Genomic DNA, 21,452 nt, shown 5'->3' with positions numbered 1-21,452 from the left:
TGTGGGAAAATTACAACTTGAAAGCTTTATGTTTTCTAATTTATGCTCTTAATATTTTCTTTATTAAACATCACAAAACTCTTTTCTGTATATTTTCTAATCCATGTTTTCATTTCTCATGAAGGCGCACAAGTACAGGAAGCCAGTCCCTGTATTTAGCTTCCTCCATGCACGTGAGAATTAAAGATGGCCCAAAAGGTTCGCCGGCAAACTTGTTCGCACGAATCTCAGCGGTTCCCGTTCGCCGCGATTCTTTTTTCCCAAAAAGTTTTTGAAAATTTGGGGAGAGACAGCGGGAGCCGGCAGCTATGCGTCCTGATAGGACGCATTCTCAGCTATACTAACCGGTTCATCATGATCCAGTTCTTTTTAATGATTTGAATTGAATTATCGGTTTTCATTCGAAAACATTTTTTTCCTCTTGTAGTCACTACCCCCCTCCACGTACCCTGCAAATTTGCTGTTTCTACTATGTAAGGGGGCTTTGCTATTAACCGTTAAAGGGAACCTGAAGCGAGGAAAATTATTTAAATAAACACATGACGTAGCTGCAAATGAATATTACATACTAACCTCACCGCCAGTTCCTCTTAGAAGCCCACCATTTTCTTCTTACAGTGATCCCTTCCAGTTCTGACAATATTTTGTCAGAACTGAAATATACCAGTTGCTGTCAGTTATATATAAGCAGCTGTCAGTTACAACTGAATGTGCAAGGTAATGTCAGTGTTTCCCTATGGCTCAAGTGGGTGATATTACAGTTTAACTGTGTGCTGACCAGGAAGCTGTTAGGGGGTAATGGCCATTTTTAAAATGGAGGACAGAGAAATCCATTGATCACAGTGGACAAATGGGATGCAGGAGAGGAGAAAGAGATTGAGGAGTAGACTACACGGGAGGTAAGTATGACCTGTGTATGGTTATTTTGACTTTTTATTTTCAGTTCAGGTTCTCTTTAAAGTCGGCGGCGGTTGGAACATTTCCCACAATTAGTACAAGATCTTTAAAATGGATTTTCTCAAAAAGTATAAGCTTTTTTTTTGAAAAAAATGTTTCCTCTTGTAGTCACTGACCCCCTCCATGTGTTAGACCCCTTGAAACATCCTTTCCATCACTTTTGTGGCCAGAAACAGTGTTTGTAGTTTTTTAAGTTCGCCTGCCCATTGAAGTCTCTTGCGGTTCGCATGGTTTGCACAAACTTGAACTTTTGCGGAAGTTCGCGTTCGAGGTTCGCGAACCGAAAAGTTTCGAGCCATCTCTAGTGAGAATTACTTTTGGTTTCCCTAAAACATTTGTTGCGCTTCCAAGTGAAGGTAATTTTGCGGTGCTGATTTACAAATGAAACCAACTATGACTTGTTGCTATGAGCAATAAGCACAAAGGTTTCGCACAGTATGAGGACTGGGGCTACAGTGTAAAGCGGACCTCAACTCTTGCGCAGAAGAGAAGAATAATACAGAGAAATACACCCTGTGTCCACCCTGCATGTGTTTATAGAGAACAGCCTGTCTAATTCTCCCTTCTCAGCAAGTAATGAACTAGTGTAATTTCAGCTGTCTGCCGAGTTTAGAGCTACCGTAATATGTAAACATAGGAGTTTAACACTTTCTGTGCTTCCAACAAACCAGAAAGTAACTGCACTGCAGCATCTTTAACCCTCTGGGCGATACAATTACATCGCCCAGGAGGGGGCGCAGCACTTTTTTTTTAATTTTTTATTTTTAAATCATGTAGCGAGCCCAGCGGCATCCCCCCACCCACTCTGATCACCTTCGGCGATCAGAGTAAGCAGGAAATCACGTTCAGAACAGGATTTCTTGCTGGGCTTCCCATGGCGACGGGGCGGGATGACGTAACCGACGTCATGGACGTCGTGACGTCAGAGGGAGTCCCGATCCACCCTTCAGCGCTGCCTGGCACTGATTGGCCAGGCTGCGCAAGGGGTCGGGGAGGGGGGGGCTGCGCGGCACGGCGGGTAGCGACGGATCGGCAGCGAGCGGCGGTGATCGGAAGTTACACGCAGCTAGCAAAGTGCTAGCTGCGTGTAACAAAGAAAAAAATTATGCAAATCGGCCCACTAGGGCCTGAGAACTCCTCCTGCGCGACATACCCTGAGCTCAGCTCGGGATTATCGCCCAGGAGGTTAAAGAGAACCTGAATTGAAAATAAAAAGTCAAAATAACCATACACAGGTCATACTTACTTCCTGTGTAGTCTACTACTCAATCTCTTTCTCCTCTCCAGCATTCCGTTTGTCCACTGTGATCAATGGATTTCTCCGTCCTCCATTTTGAAAATGGCCATTATCCCATAACAACTTCCTGGTCAGCAAACAGTTAAACTGTAATATTACCCACTTGAGCCATAAAGGAACATGGACATTACCTTGTTCATTCAGTTGTAACTGACGGCTGCTGATATATAACTGACAGCAACTAGTATATTTCATTTCTGACAAAATATTGTCAGAACTCGAAGGGATCACAGTAAGAAGAAAATGGTGGGCTTCTAAGAGGAACTGACGGTGAGGTTAGTATGTAATATTCATTTGCAGCTACGTCATGTGCTTATTTTAAATAAATAATTTTCCTCACTTCAGGTTCCCTTTAAAGGAGCGCTATAAACTCAGGGCTGGTTCTCTCATGATGTAAGGTGAAACATTTGCATCAGGCATAGAGATTACAGGGGCAGCATGTTTGTACTGTGTTTATAGTAACAGCATGCAGTCAAAGTAGGAAAAGAAGTGACAGGAGAGTGAGGTGAAGAGGTCATCATTGGGGAGTGAGGAGGGGAGAAGCAGGAGAGCAGCAATGCTTCATTTGACTTACACAGAAGAAGGGAGCAGTTGGCACTGCTGTCCTGACTGAGTAGGAATGGAGTGGCTGAGGGTGATCAGTTTGTTTTCCATAGACTCACAGCCAGCCAGTGTGCTATTGTGTTGAGCTGCAGTATGTCATGTGAGAACATTATTAAATGAAGCAGAGTAAATTGTCAGGTGCAGTGCGATCACGTCCGAATTGGAATGTATAAGCTGCAACAGGGAAATGTTTTTCTGTAAAGGTTATTATGCTGTTTCTAATCTTTTAGAGCAGAGAGAAAGTTCTGAGTTCAGGTCTGCTTTAATCTTTCTCACAGGAAAAGTGGTTCTTTGTCAATTGAATATCAGTGCCCACTAATCCTGTCACCAACATCACATGACCAGGGCCGGATTTAGGGGCAGGCACCCAAGGCACGGGACTAGGGCACCAGAATCTGTCCTAATCCGAGGGATGGGTGACAGGTTAACTGCACCTGTGTCACCCACCATAACTGTGCGACCTGCGCCCTAAGTCCACAGCCGCCCACCTCGCTTTATCTGTGACAGTGTGCGTCCGCGTGAGTAGCTAACGGGGGCGGCTGTGCGGTTGCCGGTTACCATGAGTAGGGTGCTGAAGATAGAGCGAGAGCGAGTAGTCAGCGGCTTCTAAGACAGCCGGCCGCCTTGCTCAACAGTCATGTGACATGACGATGTCATGTTACTTCAGCTTCAGCCGGCCAGGAGTGTGGATGGGGAGGTCTTGCGGTGCCGTTGGGGCTGATGGAGAAATCAAAATCCCGCGGGCGCCAAGCATATCGAGACCCCCCTTGCCCCAGGAAGAAAAGGAAAAGATTTTTCTGCACACAGCGCTCTAGGTCTCCAGCATCCAGGGTGCGTGGTAGATTATCTATTTGCCAGATGCTATGACAGAGAAATGGTGATGGTGGGCCTTGGGCAGAGAAAAGTACAAATCCTGCCCTGCACATGACTAGAGATGTATGAAAGAGAAACCTCACCACAATATATTGAAGTACATAAAATACCAGCAATGTTTGAAAGCTTAATGCTTTATTTAACATCAATGTCACTCAAACATTTAAAAGAGTCAAACACCCTATCAAAATGAACATCTGCCCAGCCCCCAAATAAAGGAGCACATAGGTGCTCTTACTTTTCTTCTCTATATAAAAAAAAACCCTTTTCTTCTCCATATACAGGTGCTCTTACTTTTCTTCTCCGTAATCATAATTCCCTAGTTTCCCTTGCTCTTATTTAATACACCTGCTGAACAAAGGAAGTTGTAGAGCATGCTGGGTTTTCTTTTTTTCTTCTTTACTTTCCCTTCAGACATAACTAATGAAGCCTGATTGTCTGAAGCCTCTTTCCCTCCCGTTTTCCCCTCCCACACTTCTGTCCCTCTCTGATTGGCCCATATTTCTCATGCTGAGACAATGCACTTTCTACTGCAGAGCTGGATGGGAGGGTCTGAAGACTAGGAGGAGGACGGGCAATGATACACAGACAGAGTAAGGGAGGAAATTATGTCAGGATTGGCTTCAAGAAAGACACAGTCAAAATGGAAAATCCTAAGAAGAAGATCCTAAAAATCAAAATGTGGACAGTGCAACACATATGTTATATAAGTAGAGCAAGTATTTATCTACTTATATATGTGTTGTTTTTTTTCTGAGATAGTATGATCTAACAACTCCACTACCTTAAAGGACACCTGAAGTGAGAGGGATATGGAGGCTGCCAAATACCAATTGCCTGGTGTCCTACTGATCTTTCAGGTATCAGTAGTGTCTGAATCAAACACTGGAAACAAGATTGTGGCTAATTCATTTAGAAGTCTTTCAGAAACATCTGATTTGCATGCTTGTTCAGGATCAATGGCTAAAAGTATTAGAGGCAGAGGATCTGCAGGACAGCCAGGCAATTTGTGTTGTTTAAAAGGATATGTCAGCTTCCATAACCTTCTCACTGCAGGTGTGCTTTAAAGTAAAACTAAGTTCATACAAATACATTTGTGTCAGTGGTGCAAAGTATGTTTCTAATTTTTACTGTTAATAACTGTTATTTACTGTTATTAACTAATAGCTTAAGAGCCATATACTTGTCATCCACAGTACTGATGACAGCCCGACAGTAAGTACTTGCTATGGAATTGCCAATATAATGGAGTTTGTAAGTCTCAGATTTACAAACAGATATTGCTTCATTTAGGTCAGGTTACTTTAAAATTTGGAGAGTCCAGGAGATCTACCAGCATTCCTCCCCCCCCCCCTTCCTTCATGAACAGCCCCCAGGTGCAAGTGCCTCTAGTATAGGTAGCTAAGTATGGGTGCCTCCAGTATAGGTAGCTGTGTATAGGTCCCTTCAGTATAGGTAGCTGGGTACAGGTCCATTTAGCATAGATAGCTGGGTACAGGGCCCTTTAGAATAGGCAGCTGGATACAGGTCCCTTTAGCATAGGTAGCTGGGTACAGGTCCCTTTAGCATAGGTAGCTGGGTACAGGTCCCTTTAGCATAGGTAGCTGGGTACAGGTCCCTTTAGCAGAGGTAGCTGAGTACAGGTCCCTTTAGCATAGGTAACTGAGTACAGGTCCCTTTAGCATAGGTAGCTGGGTACAGGTCCCTTAGGCATAGGTAGCTGGGTGCAGGTCCCTTTAGCATAGGTAGCTGGGGGCAGGTCCCTTTAGCATAGGTAGCTGGGTGCAGGTCCCTTTAGCATAGGTAGCTGGATGCAGGTCCCTTTAGCATAGGTAGCTGGGTGCAGGTCCCTTCAGTATAGGTAGCTGGGTACAGGTCCCTTTAGCATAGACAGCTGGGTACAGGTCCCTTTAGCATAGGCAGCTGGATACAGGTCCCTTTAGCATAGGTAGCTGGGTACAGGTCCCTTTAGCATAGGTAGCTGGGTGCAGGTCCCTTTAGCATAGGTAGCTGGGTGCAGGTCCCTTTAGCATAGGTAGCTGGGTGCAGGTCCCTTTAGCATAGGTAGCTGGGTGCAGGTCCCTTTAGCATAGGTAGCTGGGTGCAGGTCCCTTTAGCATAGGTAGCTGGGTGCAGGTCCCTTTAGCATAAGTAGCTGGGTGCAGGTCTCTTTATCATAGGTAGGTAAGTAGGTGCTCGAGTGCTTAATCACTTGCCTCCCACCAGCTCCAGCGGTGGTGTCTAGTCTCCCCTCTTTCAGCTGCAGGGCATCGCATGCTGGCGGCTGAAGGAGCCTCCAGTGGGCAGCGTGATTGAGTGAGTCGTGCGTGTGTGTGGGCATGTATGTGTTGTGCCCGGCGCCGCCCCCAGCCATGACGTCGTGTCATAGCAGATTCGCCCCTGGCCTCTCTTCAGCCGCCCCTCCTCTCTCCTCCCCTGCTTTCTATTGGCCAGTGGCTGGCAGCAGAATTTGATGGGACAGCTGCCGGCCGCAAAATGTAATGGGATGCGGCCAAGCGGCCGCGATCTACCATATAGGAGGTCGCTATCTACCTGTAGATCGCAATCGACCTATTGGGCACCTATGATTTAGGTCATTAAAATATTATTTTTGTTTTTTTTAAATAAATGCATTTTGGGCTCTTTCACATTAGGCAACGCTTGCATGAACCCGTTTTGTGATGTCAGGAAATTGTGGTGCGACGCTGATTAGCAGTGGTAGTTCTAATTCACCCGACAGAAAAACCGTTGGCGCCAGATGATTAAAAGCTTCCAGGTGCGTCAAACTGCAACACGCCAAAAAGCAGCGTTAGATGTGAAAGGTATAATGAAAGTCTATGGACTTTCATTTTATCTTGAAAAACTATTGACTTTGCCTCAAAACGCCAGAAATCAGCTCTGGTATGAAAGAGCCCTTTGGCAGTTATTTTCTTAATCCCACCAGTACACTATCAGATGGACTTAAAATGAAATCAACATCTGACTGATATTGATTGTTCACTTGGGAGCCACTGTGCACCTCTTAATATGTCTGCTAGTATTGGTAGTAATCAAAGTGGACCAGAACCCAGTGGGGAGAGGACGTGTGCTAAGCAGAAAAGATCCTGTGATCCCCCAGGGTCAGAGGTTTCCAAGGAAGCAGTCTGCAGCACCACGTCTGTATTAAAGTTCGTTTAATGTTAAAGATACTCTGTAACAACAGCCTTATTTCTTCTATCCTATAAGTTCCTATACCTGTTCTAATGTGGTCTGGATTACTGCAGTCTTTTCTAGTTGCGCTGTCTCTGCAATATATCTAATCTTCTTTCCTTTGTCAAGCTTTGTTGACCCAGGGAGGAATGTGCTGCCTCTGCTGTGATAGGGAGAAGTTATGCACATGCCCTCCAAGCCCCCTGCAGGCTCTGTGTGTGTGCTGTGTGTATGAGTCACAGGCAAGGTCTCTGCTCACAGCCAGCATGTCTGCAGCTCATGGAGCTGTGACCTTGTGACCAGCTGTGAGTGCAGACAGATCAGTGCAAAGCTCTGACAAGCAGCTAAGGCATCAAGTGGCAGTAACATTCCAGCAATCAAGTCAGCCTTGAGAGGAGTCACTGCAAATGGGCCCCTGCTCTGATGATGTATTTCCTGTTTGGCGGCCATCTTTATTGTTTACAAAAACAATGAATAAAACTGTTATTTTATCACCAAGTAAGCAGCAGGGAGCAGTGACTATGTCACAGAGGGGGCTAGGAGAAGACTGCAAAAAGACTGGTACATTTAATTATTCTTACAATAAAAAGCATACCATTCTATTCATTATGTTCTACTGGGCCCCTCTGTGTTGTTTCTGCCACTCCCTGCTGCAATCCTGGCTTGTACTTGCCAGTTTTAGGCAGTGTTTACAAACAAAAGACATGGCTGCTAACCAGCATGTGATAGGCTGAGAGAAGCTCAGTCCGTGACTCATACAGAGCCTGGAGGGGGCATGGAGAGGGTGTGTATAGCTTCTACCTATCACAAGCAGAGCAGCACATTCCTGCCTGAGTGCCTGAGCCCGACAAAGCCGTCAAAGGAAAGAAGATTAGATTATATAACAGAGATAATACAGCCACTGTGCAACTAGGAAAGGCTGCAGTAAGACAGACCACATTAGAACAGGTATAGGAACTTATAGGATAGAAGAAATAAGGCTGACATTTTTGTTACAGAGTCTCTTTAACATTAAAATAGCTTTAATACGTGGTGCTGCAGACTGCTTTATTGCAATTATTGGTACACATACATGATCTGATAAAAATCTACCAGGTTAATCTGTCAGTGTGCTGCTAGATATATGATTATGTATCCTTTGTGTAATTATTAATTTGTTTAGTTGACTTCTTAATGTATAATTATAGTGCAATGCTGTTTTATCTTGTTTTCCTTCTTAGTCAAAAGTATATTGGTGAAGCCAGAAGTTAAAGGGCTGGAAGGAGAAGATTTTGAAATGTTACCAGAAGACCCAACGTGAGCAATTTATTTTATTTTTTGAAATAAGCATTACTGCAGAAAGTAAAGCTAGAGTTATAGAAAGCCTGTGTCAAAACTGTCCTTAATAATCTTAACACATGAATCGATATAATGGGTAATAAGGATTTGCCTGCTAGCTATCTGTTTTCTTATTTGTGGTCTGCAGATTTTGTAATTCATATTTTCAATCTCATACATACAAACATCACTACCCACAATCTAGTCCTGCACCCTTGTTACCATGAAATATACGCTCTTTCCCTGAAATGAAGACATCCCCGGAAAGTAAGCCCTAGCCGAAATTCTGAACATGCTTTAAATATAAGCCCTACCCTGAAAGTAAGCCCTAGCGGCAGTAAGAGGAAAAAGTATGGCAACTTGTGATATAACTGGAGCCCATGGTCTTGCGAGTGGGACCATGGCTACTTAGCAAGCGCAGTGACTGGCCCAATAACAGATCCACGGTACTGCCTGCGAGACCATCGGCTCAAGTAGAAACACAAGTTGTCGTACTTCTTGCCCATAGGATGAAGCTCTGGGACACAGCGGCATGGAGCTGAGGGAAAGAAGAGGATGCTGAGGGATACCAGAAGGACAGGAGGGACAATGTTTGAAACAAACAGAAAAAGAGTGCCCTTATAAGCACCACACTGACCAATGAATATAGATCTACAATAATAAATCACCTTTATTCAAATCAATCCAAAAATTAAAAACATGTAAAAACAACAAGTGTCTGGGGTGCATATATACAATAATATAATGTAGTAATCTAATCATATGATTCACTCTCAATGCAACAAAAATCAGATAGCAGTCTCAGGGAATGTAAGTAATGCTGTCATAAGTAAAAGGATCACAGTATCAAAAAATGTATATCATATGATCAGATTGGTGATAAGAAGCAATATCTATAGTCTAATAAATATGGGAATCAAATATACCCAATCTTCAAAATACAGAGTACCGTCACATGAGATGATCCATATAACCAGTTTATACATTGTTTGATACTGTGATCCTTTTACTTATGGCAAAATTACTTACATTCCCTGAGACTGCTAACTGATTTTTGTTGCATTGAGAGTGAATCATATGATTTGATTACTACATTATATGCGCTGTGTAATATGTTGGCGCTTTTTAAATACAATAAATAAATAATATTATATATATGGAACAGACCCTTGTTGTTTTTACATGTTTTTAATTTTTTGGATTGATTTAAATAAAGGTGATTTATTTTTGTTGATCTACATTCATTGGTCAGTGTGGTACTTATTAGGACGCTCTTTTTCTCTTTGTTTCAAACATTGCCTCTTCTTTGCCCTTAGCACACCTAGTACCAATATACATTATATTATTTAATTTAATTGTATGGTGCTGGTCCAATCCCCTTTTCTACAGTGGACAGGAGGGACAGTGGAAGATGCAGCAGAGGACACAGGTACAGAGGGGGACACCAAAAGTAAACTGAAGGTAGAATGGGGACACCGGGGCACACAAGAGGTGGATGCAGTAGAGGAAGAGGTGGCACAGCGGGGAAGGCAGAAGGACACACAGCACAGGAACCTGTTTGTTCATAGCAATATATATTATATTTCTATGAACACATATAATAGAATATGTAGAAAAGTAATATAAGACTGTCTTATTTTTGGGATCTTGCAGTTATCGCCCCCGGGCTATAATGTTCACGTAGCCCCGGCAAAGCTTCTTTGAGCATTCCACAGGGGCTCTCCATTGGTCTTCAGTTCAAACCAATGAAAATCCTCCTTGGTGGCCCAATGAACATCTACCAGAAGAAACTCACCGCTTTTGAGCTTCTTATCACCTCAAATTGCATATGGCCCATATTAAGTCAATTTAATAAAAGTGCATGGCACACTGACATATGTTAAAGTTGAACTTAAAAGATTGAATACAAGCTGCAAGTTTGCTTCTTTTGGCAAACTGTCTTTTTCAAGAAGACCAACTTTGATGACATTGTATAAAATGTCAGCTTATTTTATTCTCACATTGAATTATCTTGCAGCAGAGGAACCATTTAACTGGCCATTTTTTATTTCAACATATTTTCTAATTTATGCAAATGTATGTTAGGCATTACTTGGAAACAAGAAAATGTAATGTGTCAGCATGTATTAGTGAGAGCTTCTCTGCATATGTTTATCCATAGACACTGTGTTATTAATCCAAAGAAGCAGGTGAAACCCAAGAAATGCATTGTTTGTGTTTGGTGTCCAATAAATTAAAACCATCCCATGATGCATCACTCCTGAATATGCAAATAATCTTTTTATGCCCTTAGAAAGCAAGTAAGCACATCCAGAACCGCTGATGTACAATGAGCCTGTAGCTAATAGATTTATGCAGATCCACACCAACCCAACATACATACAGCCTGTTTTGGACTTAATGGTCCTCATGTGCATAGATTGAGCTACAGGCTTACTATGCACCAGCTATTTTGGATGTGCAGCCTTGCCTTCTAATAGCATAAAGAGATGATTTGCGTATTCAGAAGTAGTGCATCATGGGAAGCCACAGTTGATCACTTACAGCTGAATTATCGCAACTACCATCAGTTTTAAGAAGGCAGAATTGCATTTAGCATTGCTTTTTGTTAGAGGGATTTTTTGTCTCTTACCTTCCTGGTGGTTCTGGGTCACCATGAGCTGTCTAATAATGCTATACTTACAGAGTGGGCAAACACAGTAGTGGGGACAGTTAGCCACATAATTCCCCTCACGTTGAACCCAGGTAGTCACCTGCTAGCCTCACACAAATCTGGTTCTATCAAAGGAAACCTGCTACATAGAATGTAAACAATGTCTACAACTTCTTGGTGATAAATAAACAGCATTGAAGCATTCTAGTGAATGGTTTGGTGTAACATGGCAGTTTAAGGAGTTCCGCCTGATAATGAGACTACATTTCCATACATATCTTACTTGTGCAAATACATATGGTGCACAAATGCCTGTTAATTATTGACTAGCTGGGTATTTTAAACCAGTGTTCCCCAACCCTGTCCTAATGGTTCACCAACAGTGCATGTTTTGTAGAAATCCACAGAGGTAGTTAGTCAGCTCTGCTGCAACACTAATTACCTCACCTGTGAATGTTTGTGGTTTCCTGCAAAACATGCACTGTTGGTGGGATTTGAGAACTGGGGGTTGGGGAACACGGTTTTAAACCATAGGTAATCAAGCAGGTTAACACATCCCATCTCAGACTATACCTTTCTATGACTGGCTGGGAAATTGGGACGCTCCCTGCTTTCATTCCCCTGAGAAGGTCATGACAGATACCTGACAGACAGACAATTGGACGTCTTGTTACTATTGGTTATGGCAGAGTCATCCTGCAGAGCCACTTTATACAACAAAGCTGAAATGTAGAACCTAGTAACCCTGCATTGTTTGAATGCTGACATTAAGGCATAGGAACACTCTAAGTATTATTTTCTTTATTTCATACTGAGGGTTATTTTGTTTATTTGCCTAGTTTTTGCATAATTTGTTATGTACTGTATCCTTTTTACTTAAAACTCATTTAGCCAACTCTTCATGCTCTGAATTATAATATATAGGCAATTGAGCTCTGCCTCTGCAACACTATTGTACAAACTTTCTAAAGCAGGGGTCCCCAAACATTTTGGGTCGGGGGCCGGGTCAACATACTTCAGACTGCTGGGGGGCCGGAGTATACATAAAATTACGTCTTTGCGGGCCAGGCAGTGAAGCATACCCAGGTGACAACCGAAGTCCAATTGGACCGCAGTGTCACCTGATGTGGAATTTGATTGGAAACCAGCGAATTACTGCTTTCTGGCTTCCATGTGGATGGGTGGTGCCAGCACTGCTATTCTATTTGTGGACTACCAATATTTAAAGATGTAGCTGACCGCATCTATAAGTAATACATTTTGTGTATGGGGCCGGTAAAAAAGGCTCAGGGGGCCGCATTCGGCCCGCGGGCCTTAGTTTGAGGTCCACTGTTCTAAAGGATTATCACAGCTTCTCTTCAGATCTGTTGTGCAGTCATGTTCTGCTGAAAAACATGTGGTGGCAGATATCTGTGAGTATGGACAAGGGTTAATAGCTTATTTAACATTGCCCACAATGCCCTTCTCAGAAGTTTACCGTCACAACATCAAATCCTCCTGCCTGGAAACACAGACAGTAATATAATATAAAATAAGTTTTTATTCCCTTTCACACTATGCAAACCTAAAAAATTTATTTTTTCCTGAGCTGACACCTATCATACCCTGTCATGTACAATGTTTCACAATTGCTCTTTCTGCAGCACAATCTTTTCAAATTAACTGAGGGTTATTGTAAACTGTATTAATTATACACAGAAAGGCACTTGATGTTTGAATGTTGGCATGTACTCATTAGATGTGTCATTTCAGTGGTCTGGATTACTCCAAGCCATGGCATCAAAACTTTGTCCAAGCCAGAAGTGAGATCAGCAAGAACCTGTTCCTCCTACATCCAGCTATGAGGACCATGCTGGACCTGGGTTACTCCACCTTCTCAAATCTGCTGGTGGTTGATCTGTCTGGTTACAGGTAAATTGGAAGAACATTTTTTTGATGTAGCCAGAGCGATATTCACATCTCAGTAAGAAGGATTGGTCAGTCCTACTGGCAGTGGTTGCTGAAGACTGTACTTTACCATTTTACTCTTCAGTAAGCATTCCTATTTAGAAAGCAATGAGGCTTAATGACATTCTCTACAGTTTGTTCTGAATGTATTTTTCTACACTGTTTTAAGCACATAGGCTGCCAAAGCCCTTTCATACAGGCTTCACCTCATTTCTTCTCTTAAAAATTACAAAGCAGACTTGATACTGGGTCAGCATGCAGTCTGCTGTTTTATCAGAACCACCACTGGACTGTACACTCCACCATTCTTATGACTTACCACAGCAGCTCTGCCTTGTTTTTTTTATATTATTATTATTTATTGGATATATTTATATATAGCACCAACATATTATGCCTCGATGGACAATAAATAAGGTTACAGACAATAATAATAGGGGTGACAGAAAACACAATATAGGCGATAAGACACACGGGCCCATATGCAATTCACTTTTTCTTCTGAGTTTTCTCCTAGGTGATATTTTTAAACTCGTCAATAAAATGCATTTTAAGCCCCCAGAAGGCAAGAATATGCTCAAAATAATTTTAATAGTACTTTTTCACCAACTTTTTGGTACTTTTTTAGTTGAAAAGTACTGGAAAGTTATTTAAAATCAAAGATGAAAAATTATCTCCTGGGAGAAAACTCAGGTGAAAAGGAGAATTGCATATGGGCCACAATGCCAAATCGTGCACTGGAGTAGTAGTCCCAATAATACAAGTTCACACTATTCTGTGGGCTGGATGCAAAATCAAGTATGATACACAAGGAGTGAGGGGTTTGCCAAAGGCTTACAACCTAAAGGGAGAGGGTGGTGACACGAGTGGAGGGGGCTGCATCGAAAGGTTCTTGGCAGAAAAAGTTAGAGTATTGGTGAGGTGGGGTAGGCCTTCTTGAAGAGGTGAGTTTTGAGTGCTTTCTTGAAGGCGCTGAAGGAGGGGAACCTGATGGGCAGTGGGAAAGAGTTCCACAGGATGGGGGCGGCTCTAGTGAAGTCCTGTCTACAGAAGACAGAAATGAAAAAATATTAAAATAGGTAACGGTCCACTGTGTAGGAAACTGTAACGATTGGTGTCAGCACGCAGAGAGAATCTGATTATTGGTGATCTGCAGTATCACCAAGAATGCAGATATATACCCGATTATTGATGATCTGCAGAATCACCGATAATACAGATATATTGCTAACCTCTGGACACCTAAGGTATGTGTCCAGAGGTTAGCCTGGAATACTGCTTTTGAGGACACAGGAACCTTCCAACAGCCTGAGATTCTCCAAGGGGTGGAGTCAGGCTGAAGGTAGGAGGAACCTGAGCGAGAGTGACACCTGAAGGGTGGATGTCACTAGCAGGTCTGGAGACTATCTCTTAGGGAGAGAGATAGCTCTAGAGTTGAGCTAAAATTTTCGTAATTTCGCATTACTAAAATTACGCATGCGAAATTTGCGATTACGATGCGAAATTACGGTAGCGTAATTGCCATTAAAATCGTAATTGAAAATACCGTAAGCGTAATTTTCAACGCGTAATTTCGCGTTTCGTTCATGCCGTAATTTCGCATTAAACGCTACCGTAATTTCGCGTTAAACCGTAACGCTCCGTATAATGTAAAAAAGCCGCCGACTTTAAGGGTTAATAGCAAAGCCCCCTTAAATGCTAAGAGCCTCAAATTTGGAGAATATATTAAGGAGATCAGGAGGAATAAGAGGAAAAATTTTTTTTCAAAAAGACCTTATAGTTTTTGAGAAAATCGATGTTAACGTTTCAAAGGAAAAATGTAAACATTTAAAAACCCGCCGACTTTAACGGTTAATAGCAAAGCCTGCTTAAAGTTTAGGAACACCAAATTCCCAGGGTATATTAAGGGGATCAGTGGGAATAAGAGGAAAACATTTTTTTTCAAAAAGACCTTATAGTTTTTGAGAAAATCGATTTTTAAGTTTCAAGGGCGAAAATGTCTTTTAAATGCAGAAAATGTCAGTTTTTTTTGCACAGGTAACAATAGTGTATTATTTTCATAGATTCCCCCAAGTGGGAAGAGTTTTACTTACTTCGTTCTGAGTGTGGGAAATATAAAAAAAAACGACGTGGGGTCCCCCCTCCCAGACCTCTTTAACCCCTTGTCCCCCATGCAGGCTGGGATAGCCAGAATGCGGAGCACCGGCCGCGTGGGGCTCCGCACCCTGACTATACCAGCCTGCATGGTCCATGGATTGGGGGGTCTCGGAAGGGGAGGGGCAGCCAAGCTTTCCCCTCCCCCTCCGAGCCCTTGTCCAATCCAAGGACAAGGGGCTCTTCTCCACCTCCGATGGGCGGTGGAGGTGGAGGCCGCGATTTCCTGGGGGGGGGGGGGTTCATGGTGGAATCTGGGAGTCCCCTTTAAAAAGGGGTCCCCCAGATGCCCACCCCCCCTCCCAGGAGAAATGAGTATAGAGGTACTTGTACCCCTTACCCATTTCCTTTAAGAGTTAAAAGTAAATAAACACACAAACACTTAGAAAAAGTATTTTAATTGAACAAAAAACATAACCACGAAAAAAGTCCTTTAATATTCTTAATTAACCATTAATACTTACCTGTCCCTTTAAATAAATGATCCCTCGAAATAGCCTCGGAAATGTTCTATCAGTTACAATGTAACAAAGTTATTACAATGTAACAACTTTGTTACATTGTAACTACGCCGCACCCGACGTCACTCGCCGCCGCCGCATACGCGTCTGCGCTGCACGGACCCGACATATAGCTCAGAGCTCTCTAAAGCATCTTTGTATTTGGGCTCCAAGGAGCCCCATTGGTCCTTAGCAGACCAATGGGGTTCCTTCAAATCAGAAGGAACCCCATTGGTCTGCTAAGGACCAATGGGGCTCCTTGGAGCCCAAATACAAAGATGCTTAGAGAGCTCTGAGCTATATAGCTCAGAGCTCTGTCGGGTCCGTGCAGGACGCTAAGTCCCCACAGCTCCCGCTGCCCTCCCCGCCTCTCCCACATGTCACCCACATGTCACTCACATGTGGGTGACAGATGTGGGCGGGGTGGACAGCGGGAGCTGCGGGGACTTAGCGTCCTGCACGGACGCGTAAGTGTATGCTGCGGCGGCTGAGCGGCGAGTGACGTCGGGTGCGGCGTAGTTACAATGTAACAAAGTTGTTACATTGTAATAACTTTGTTACATTGTAACTGATAAAACATTTCCGAGGATATTGCGAGGGATCATTTATTTAAAGGGACAGGTAAGTATTAATGGTTAATTAAGAATATTAAAGGACTTTTTTCGTGGTTATGTTTTTTGTTCAATTAAAATACTTTTTCTAAGTGTTTGTGTGTTTATTTACTTTTAACTCTTAAAGGAAATGGGTAAGGGGTACAAGTGCCTCTATACTCATTTCTCCTGGGAGGGGGGGTGGGCATCTGGGGGACCCCTTTTTAAAGGGGACTCCCAGATTCCACCATGAACCCCCCCCCCCCCCCAGGAAATCGCGGCCTCCACCTCCACCGCCCATCGGAGGTGGAGAAGAGCCCCTTGTCCTTGGATTGGACAAGGGCTCGGAGGGGGAGGGGAAAGCTTGGCTGCCCCTCCCCTTCCGAGACCCCCCAATCCATGGACCATGCGGGCTGGTATAGTCAGGGTGCGGAGCCCCACGCGGCCGGTGCTCCGCATTCTGGCTATCCCAGCCTGCATGGGGGACAAGGGGTTAAAGAGGTCTGGGAGGGGGGACCCCACGTAGTTTTTTTTTATATTTCCTACACTCAGAATGAAGTAAGTAAAACTCTTCCCACTTGGGGGAATCTATGAAAATAATACACTATTGTTACCTGTGCAAAAAAAAAACTGACATTTTCCGCATTTAAAAGACATTTTTGCCCTTGAAACTTAAAAATCGATTTTCTCAAAAACTATAAGGTCTTTTTGAAAAAAAAATTTCCCTCTTATTCCCACTGATCCCCTTAATATACCCTGGGAATTTGGTGTTCCTAAACTTTAAGCAGGCTTTGCTATTAACCGTTAAAGTCGGCGGGTTTTTAAAGGTTTACATTTTTCCTTTGAAACTTTAACATCGATTTTCTCAAAAACTATAAGGTCTTTTTGAAAAAAAAAATTTCCTCTTATTCCTTCTGATCTCCCTAATATATTCTCCAAATTTGAGGCTCTTAGCATTTAAGGGGGCTTTGCTATTAACCCTTAAAGTCGGCGGCTACCTAACATTGATCCATGCGTCAACTTTTCCGCTTCGGGAGCATGGCCATACGCATTCATTTCGTAATACCCGTTGCAATGCGAAAATTACGCGAAAATTACGCTTACGCGAAATTTCGCGAAATCCTTCTTCATTACGATTATGTACTTACGGCCATAAACGTAATTACACTAATTACGGGAAATTTCGCGAAATCGTAATTACGCCATTACGCTCATCTCTAGATAGCTCCCAAGGTATAACAGATATCAAACAATGCCTAGTCTTGGTGTGAGGTCCGTAGTCTCGACACCCTGGAACTAGTCTGGAGCATAACACAAATGATAACACAGTTCCCTAGTCTTAGGTGTGAGGTCCTTGGTCTCTACACCCTGGAAGGCTGGAACTAGTCTGGAGTATAACACAAATGATAATACAGTTCCCTAGTCTTGGGTGTGAGGTCCGTAGTCTCGACACCCTGCAACTAGTCTGGAGCATATCACAAATGATAACACAGTTCCCTAGTCTTAGGTGTGAGGTCCTTGGTCTCTACACCCTGGAACTAGTCTGAATAATAATACAATGATAAACAAAAGTAATCTGGCTCAGTGTGAATTCCCAGGTCCTCCTAGTTCAAACACACTGTAGGATCTGACTATGGTCTGAATGCTTCCACGTAAGTGTTTGCAATGGCAGACAACCAGCAACTGGCAAGCAAGCTGTATATATAGTTGCTGGACTCTGCCGCCCCACCCGAGCCACTCAGCCAATCAGGAGTCCAGCAGGAATCAGCTGATCGTCCTGATCTGCTGACCCATCACCTGTTGGTATAAAGGTCCTGACTTCTGGCTCGCGCGCGTAGTTCCCCATCCAGGTGCACCAACAGACTCAGCCAGACCAGACACACGCTGCCGCGTGCAAACCGCCACGCTGGACGCGGAAGCAGCCGCCTTACTGTTGCTGCATGCGGCGGCTTTTCCGCTTTCTGCCCTGCTACCAGACAAACGCTTCCGCGCGCAAACCGCCGCACTGGACACGGAATCAGCCACCTGCTCAGTAGCACATGCAGCGGCTTTTCCGCGATCTCTCACAGAAACATTTTTGTTTGTCCTATGCCCTCTTTTGAATGCCATAATTCTTCCCTCAGTTTCACCACTTGTAGCCATCTTATATCATCAATGAAGTAGTCATGTTCTGTTAAGATAAATACTTCAGTATATCAGAATTGTAATTATGATCAAATAGTATCACTTGTGTCTGTTTCCTAGTTGGTTTTGTCTGTGTAATCTATCATTAGGGGCTCTTTAGTAACATTAATGTGTTAAAGTATTCTAGTTAGAGGGAGAGGCAGACATAAGATTATTAAAAGCAAATCATTGAACAGGTGGTTTGGTGTTGTAGATGTCACCAAATCCTTCCCCAGTTCTTGAGTGACTTTTTCAGCTATAGTTGCTTTACAGCTTACATTTGTAACTCGAGAAACTGGCCTCGATTCATAAAAGTGCTGTCGGTAAGGTAAACTCGAGCGGGGAAACACCGCTGTCGGTATTTCAGCCTTCAGGGTGGTAATTCATAAAAATGTTGCCTGTTGTGATAGGCGTGCGGAGATATTCTGCTGTAGGCTGGCGTTAGGCTGTCCTACGCATGCGGAAACAGGAGAAGCTGGCCGAGTCCCTCCGTGCGGTGTTCTCTGCTGCAGCTGCTTGGGAGGTCTGTCCCATTCACTGCAATATATTCCGCACGCTTCTCGCCACATCAGAGGTAGCGGTAATCCCCGTCCGCATACCGCTACCTCTAATCTTTATGAATTGACATTTGTTACTTTTGGTAAGGCGGTGATTTATCACTCTGCTCGCGAATGTCGGCTTTTCATGCGGAAAAAGCCTTTATGAATACAGAATACAGATTTTGCTGTGTGGTCGGTAAAGCGAGCCGTTTTCAGCATTTCCGCATGCGGAAATGCTTTATAAATAGAGGCCATAATGTTGGCCAGGGGCAGTTGGGTCAAAAGGTTACTGGGCCTTGCAGCAGAGAATTCTGGAGTGTAACACTCTCTGACTGAGACTAAGGTGATTTTATTATAGTGCATTGAAAATGTTGCTCTATTTATATGCCAGATGAAGGGGAACCTAGTCCTAAAAAACGCTTTGCAATCTATGAGTGTTCTGTTCATTTGGATGAATAAAATTACAGTTCTTAAACTCACCAACTTAAACTTGATTTTTCTTTTCCCTGAGAGGAGGTAAATTTACTTTCACCTGCTCTGTTTGTAAGCATTTAATTTCACTTTTGTGCCTGTGGACCATGTATTTTAAAGAGACTCTGTAACAAAATGTTCAACCTTATTTCTTCTATCCTATAAGTTCCTATACCTGTTCTAATGTGGTCTGGATTACTGCAGCCTTTCCTAGTTTCCTAGTTGCACAGTGGCTGTATTATCTCTGTTATATAATCTAATATTCTTTCCTCTGACGGCTTTGTCGGGCTCAGGCAGGAATGTGCTGCTGTGCTTGCGATAGGATAGAAGCTATACCTCTCCACGCCCCCTGCAGGCTTTGTGTGAGTCAGAGACTTCGCTCCTCTCAGCCTATCACACTCTGGTTAGAAGCCATGTCTTTTGTTTGTAAACACTGATTAAAACTGGCAATTACAAGCCAGGATTGCAGCAGGGAGTGGCAGTAACAGCACAGAGGGGCCCAGGAGAACATAATTGTAATGATCTGCTCAGCTGTCTGCACGGGCAGACAGCTGTTTGTCCATTCTTTAGGTCTGAGTGCTGCAGGTCTCTGGAAAAGAGACCTGTCTTCGCTTTGCAAGTTTCAGAGTTGCTCTGCTGGTGAGGAATTTGCATACACTTGTCATGCAAATTGATTAGCTGCTTTCTTTGATGGCTTGCAGTATAAATACCTTTTTCTCCCAGAATTCCTTGCTGGTCATGATGGTTTGTCCCTGCTAACTCACCTGGAGTATCAGCCTTTGCTATTGTTTGCTAAGATTATCTTAGAGTAATTCCGTGGCACTGCACTAGGCATCCCTTCTAGCGTTGTCAGGTTGTATTATCTGTTTTGCCTTGTACTGTCTATCTGTTGCGATTGTCTTGTCACCAGCGGCGGTCGACAGGAAATCATTCTGTCTGTACTCCGTCTTAGGGGTGCAAGCCAGAGCAGCGGTTGCTACTGGTTGATTCATCTGTTTGTCTGTCTGGATCGCATCCACTCTAGCGGTAGTGGCGGTGGTTCCTACTGTGCTCTGTCTGGGAGTGTAGGCCAGAGCTGCGGTTGCTGCTGGCTACTCCTTCTCTCTGTCTTGTCTGGTACGAACGCTTGCTGTAGGCTCGGTGAGGTAACCGTTTAACAAGCGTTCGCGTTCTCTATTTCGAGTTTGTGTTACATTGGTTAGTTAGGGTGGCACGCTTATCACTGGGCGCCTAACGTGTGGTGATCGTGTCTTTAACGCGTTCGCTGTTGCGAATGAGTGCGGAGTTCGCGTTTAGCTAGCGTTTGTTATTTTATTTGACGTTCTGATAATTGTTATTTGCTATGTCTTTCTTGCTACACTTGTGCTCTGTCTAACTCGGTCTTGTGTCACTATTGGCAATCGCCACTCTTGCGATTGCGTTCCCACTTCGTTTCCGCTGTTGTGTGTTCACCGTCGCTGGGTGGCGACTAGATCGGTGGACACACATACAGTCTGTCTCTGTGCTCTCTCTCTCTCTAAGGGCTATCTTGCCCTGCATTGCTTAATCTCATACAATTCCCATCTGGCATCTGTGGCAGGGCAGAGGCTGTGTTCCTCTGCACTAGCTGGGTTCTGTTTAATTACACACTTGTGGAGGATTTCCGCAGTGTCAGCGCGCATCTTGTGCGCTGACCTCGGAAATAGTTCCACAATCGTTACAATAATGAATAGAATGGTATGCTTTTTATTGTAAGAATTTTAGAGTACAGATTCTGTTTTCCTGCAGCAACCCTGGCTTATGGGATCTGGTCTGTAAGGATATACTCACTTATTATAAGCCTTGGAAACTCAGGCTTTTGCAGTTTGCATTTACTTCCTTAGTACTGGCCGGTGCATACAAATCTGCATGATTCTGTAGTTTGCATTATTCTGCCCGTGGTGAGTCAGAATGCTGACAAAACCGGTAGAGCAAAGCCTAGAGATGCAGTGGACTTTTGCATGAAGGAGTCGGCATGAGTGACGGATGAAAGATGCTTCCAGTAGATGGTGATATAGGCTGTTTTTGATGTGATATGCTGATTTTAATGTACGTGCATAGAGTTGTGCATGTGGAGATTAAACTTGTTACATTGGTTTTTCACATGATCAGGTCATGTTTATTTGAGGTAACTAGACACATACTGGAGTTTGATTACTGATGTGCCTGAAACGAGTTTAT

The 21,452-nt window shown here is 43.5% G+C and overlaps 1 protein-coding gene across 1 annotated transcript in view; it reads left to right on the top strand.

Annotated features, from left to right (window-relative positions):
• DNAH12 (dynein axonemal heavy chain 12) overlaps positions 1–21,452 on the top strand; it is a 257,076-nt gene that overhangs the window by 21,408 nt on the left and 214,216 nt on the right. The window contains exons 6-7 of the mRNA XM_068253712.1: positions 8,140–8,215; positions 12,642–12,800. Coding sequence (XP_068109813.1) covers positions 8,140–8,215; positions 12,642–12,800 — 235 coding nt within the window. The remainder of the gene's footprint in view (positions 1–8,139; positions 8,216–12,641; positions 12,801–21,452) is intronic.

The sequence above is a fragment of the Hyperolius riggenbachi genome, chromosome 9 (assembly GCF_040937935.1).
Source record: "Hyperolius riggenbachi isolate aHypRig1 chromosome 9, aHypRig1.pri, whole genome shotgun sequence".
In the NCBI taxonomy this organism is placed as follows: domain Eukaryota; kingdom Metazoa; phylum Chordata; class Amphibia; order Anura; family Hyperoliidae; genus Hyperolius; species Hyperolius riggenbachi.
The sequence above is the reverse complement of the archived record's forward strand: the minus strand, read 5'-3'. Positions and strand labels throughout refer to the sequence as shown.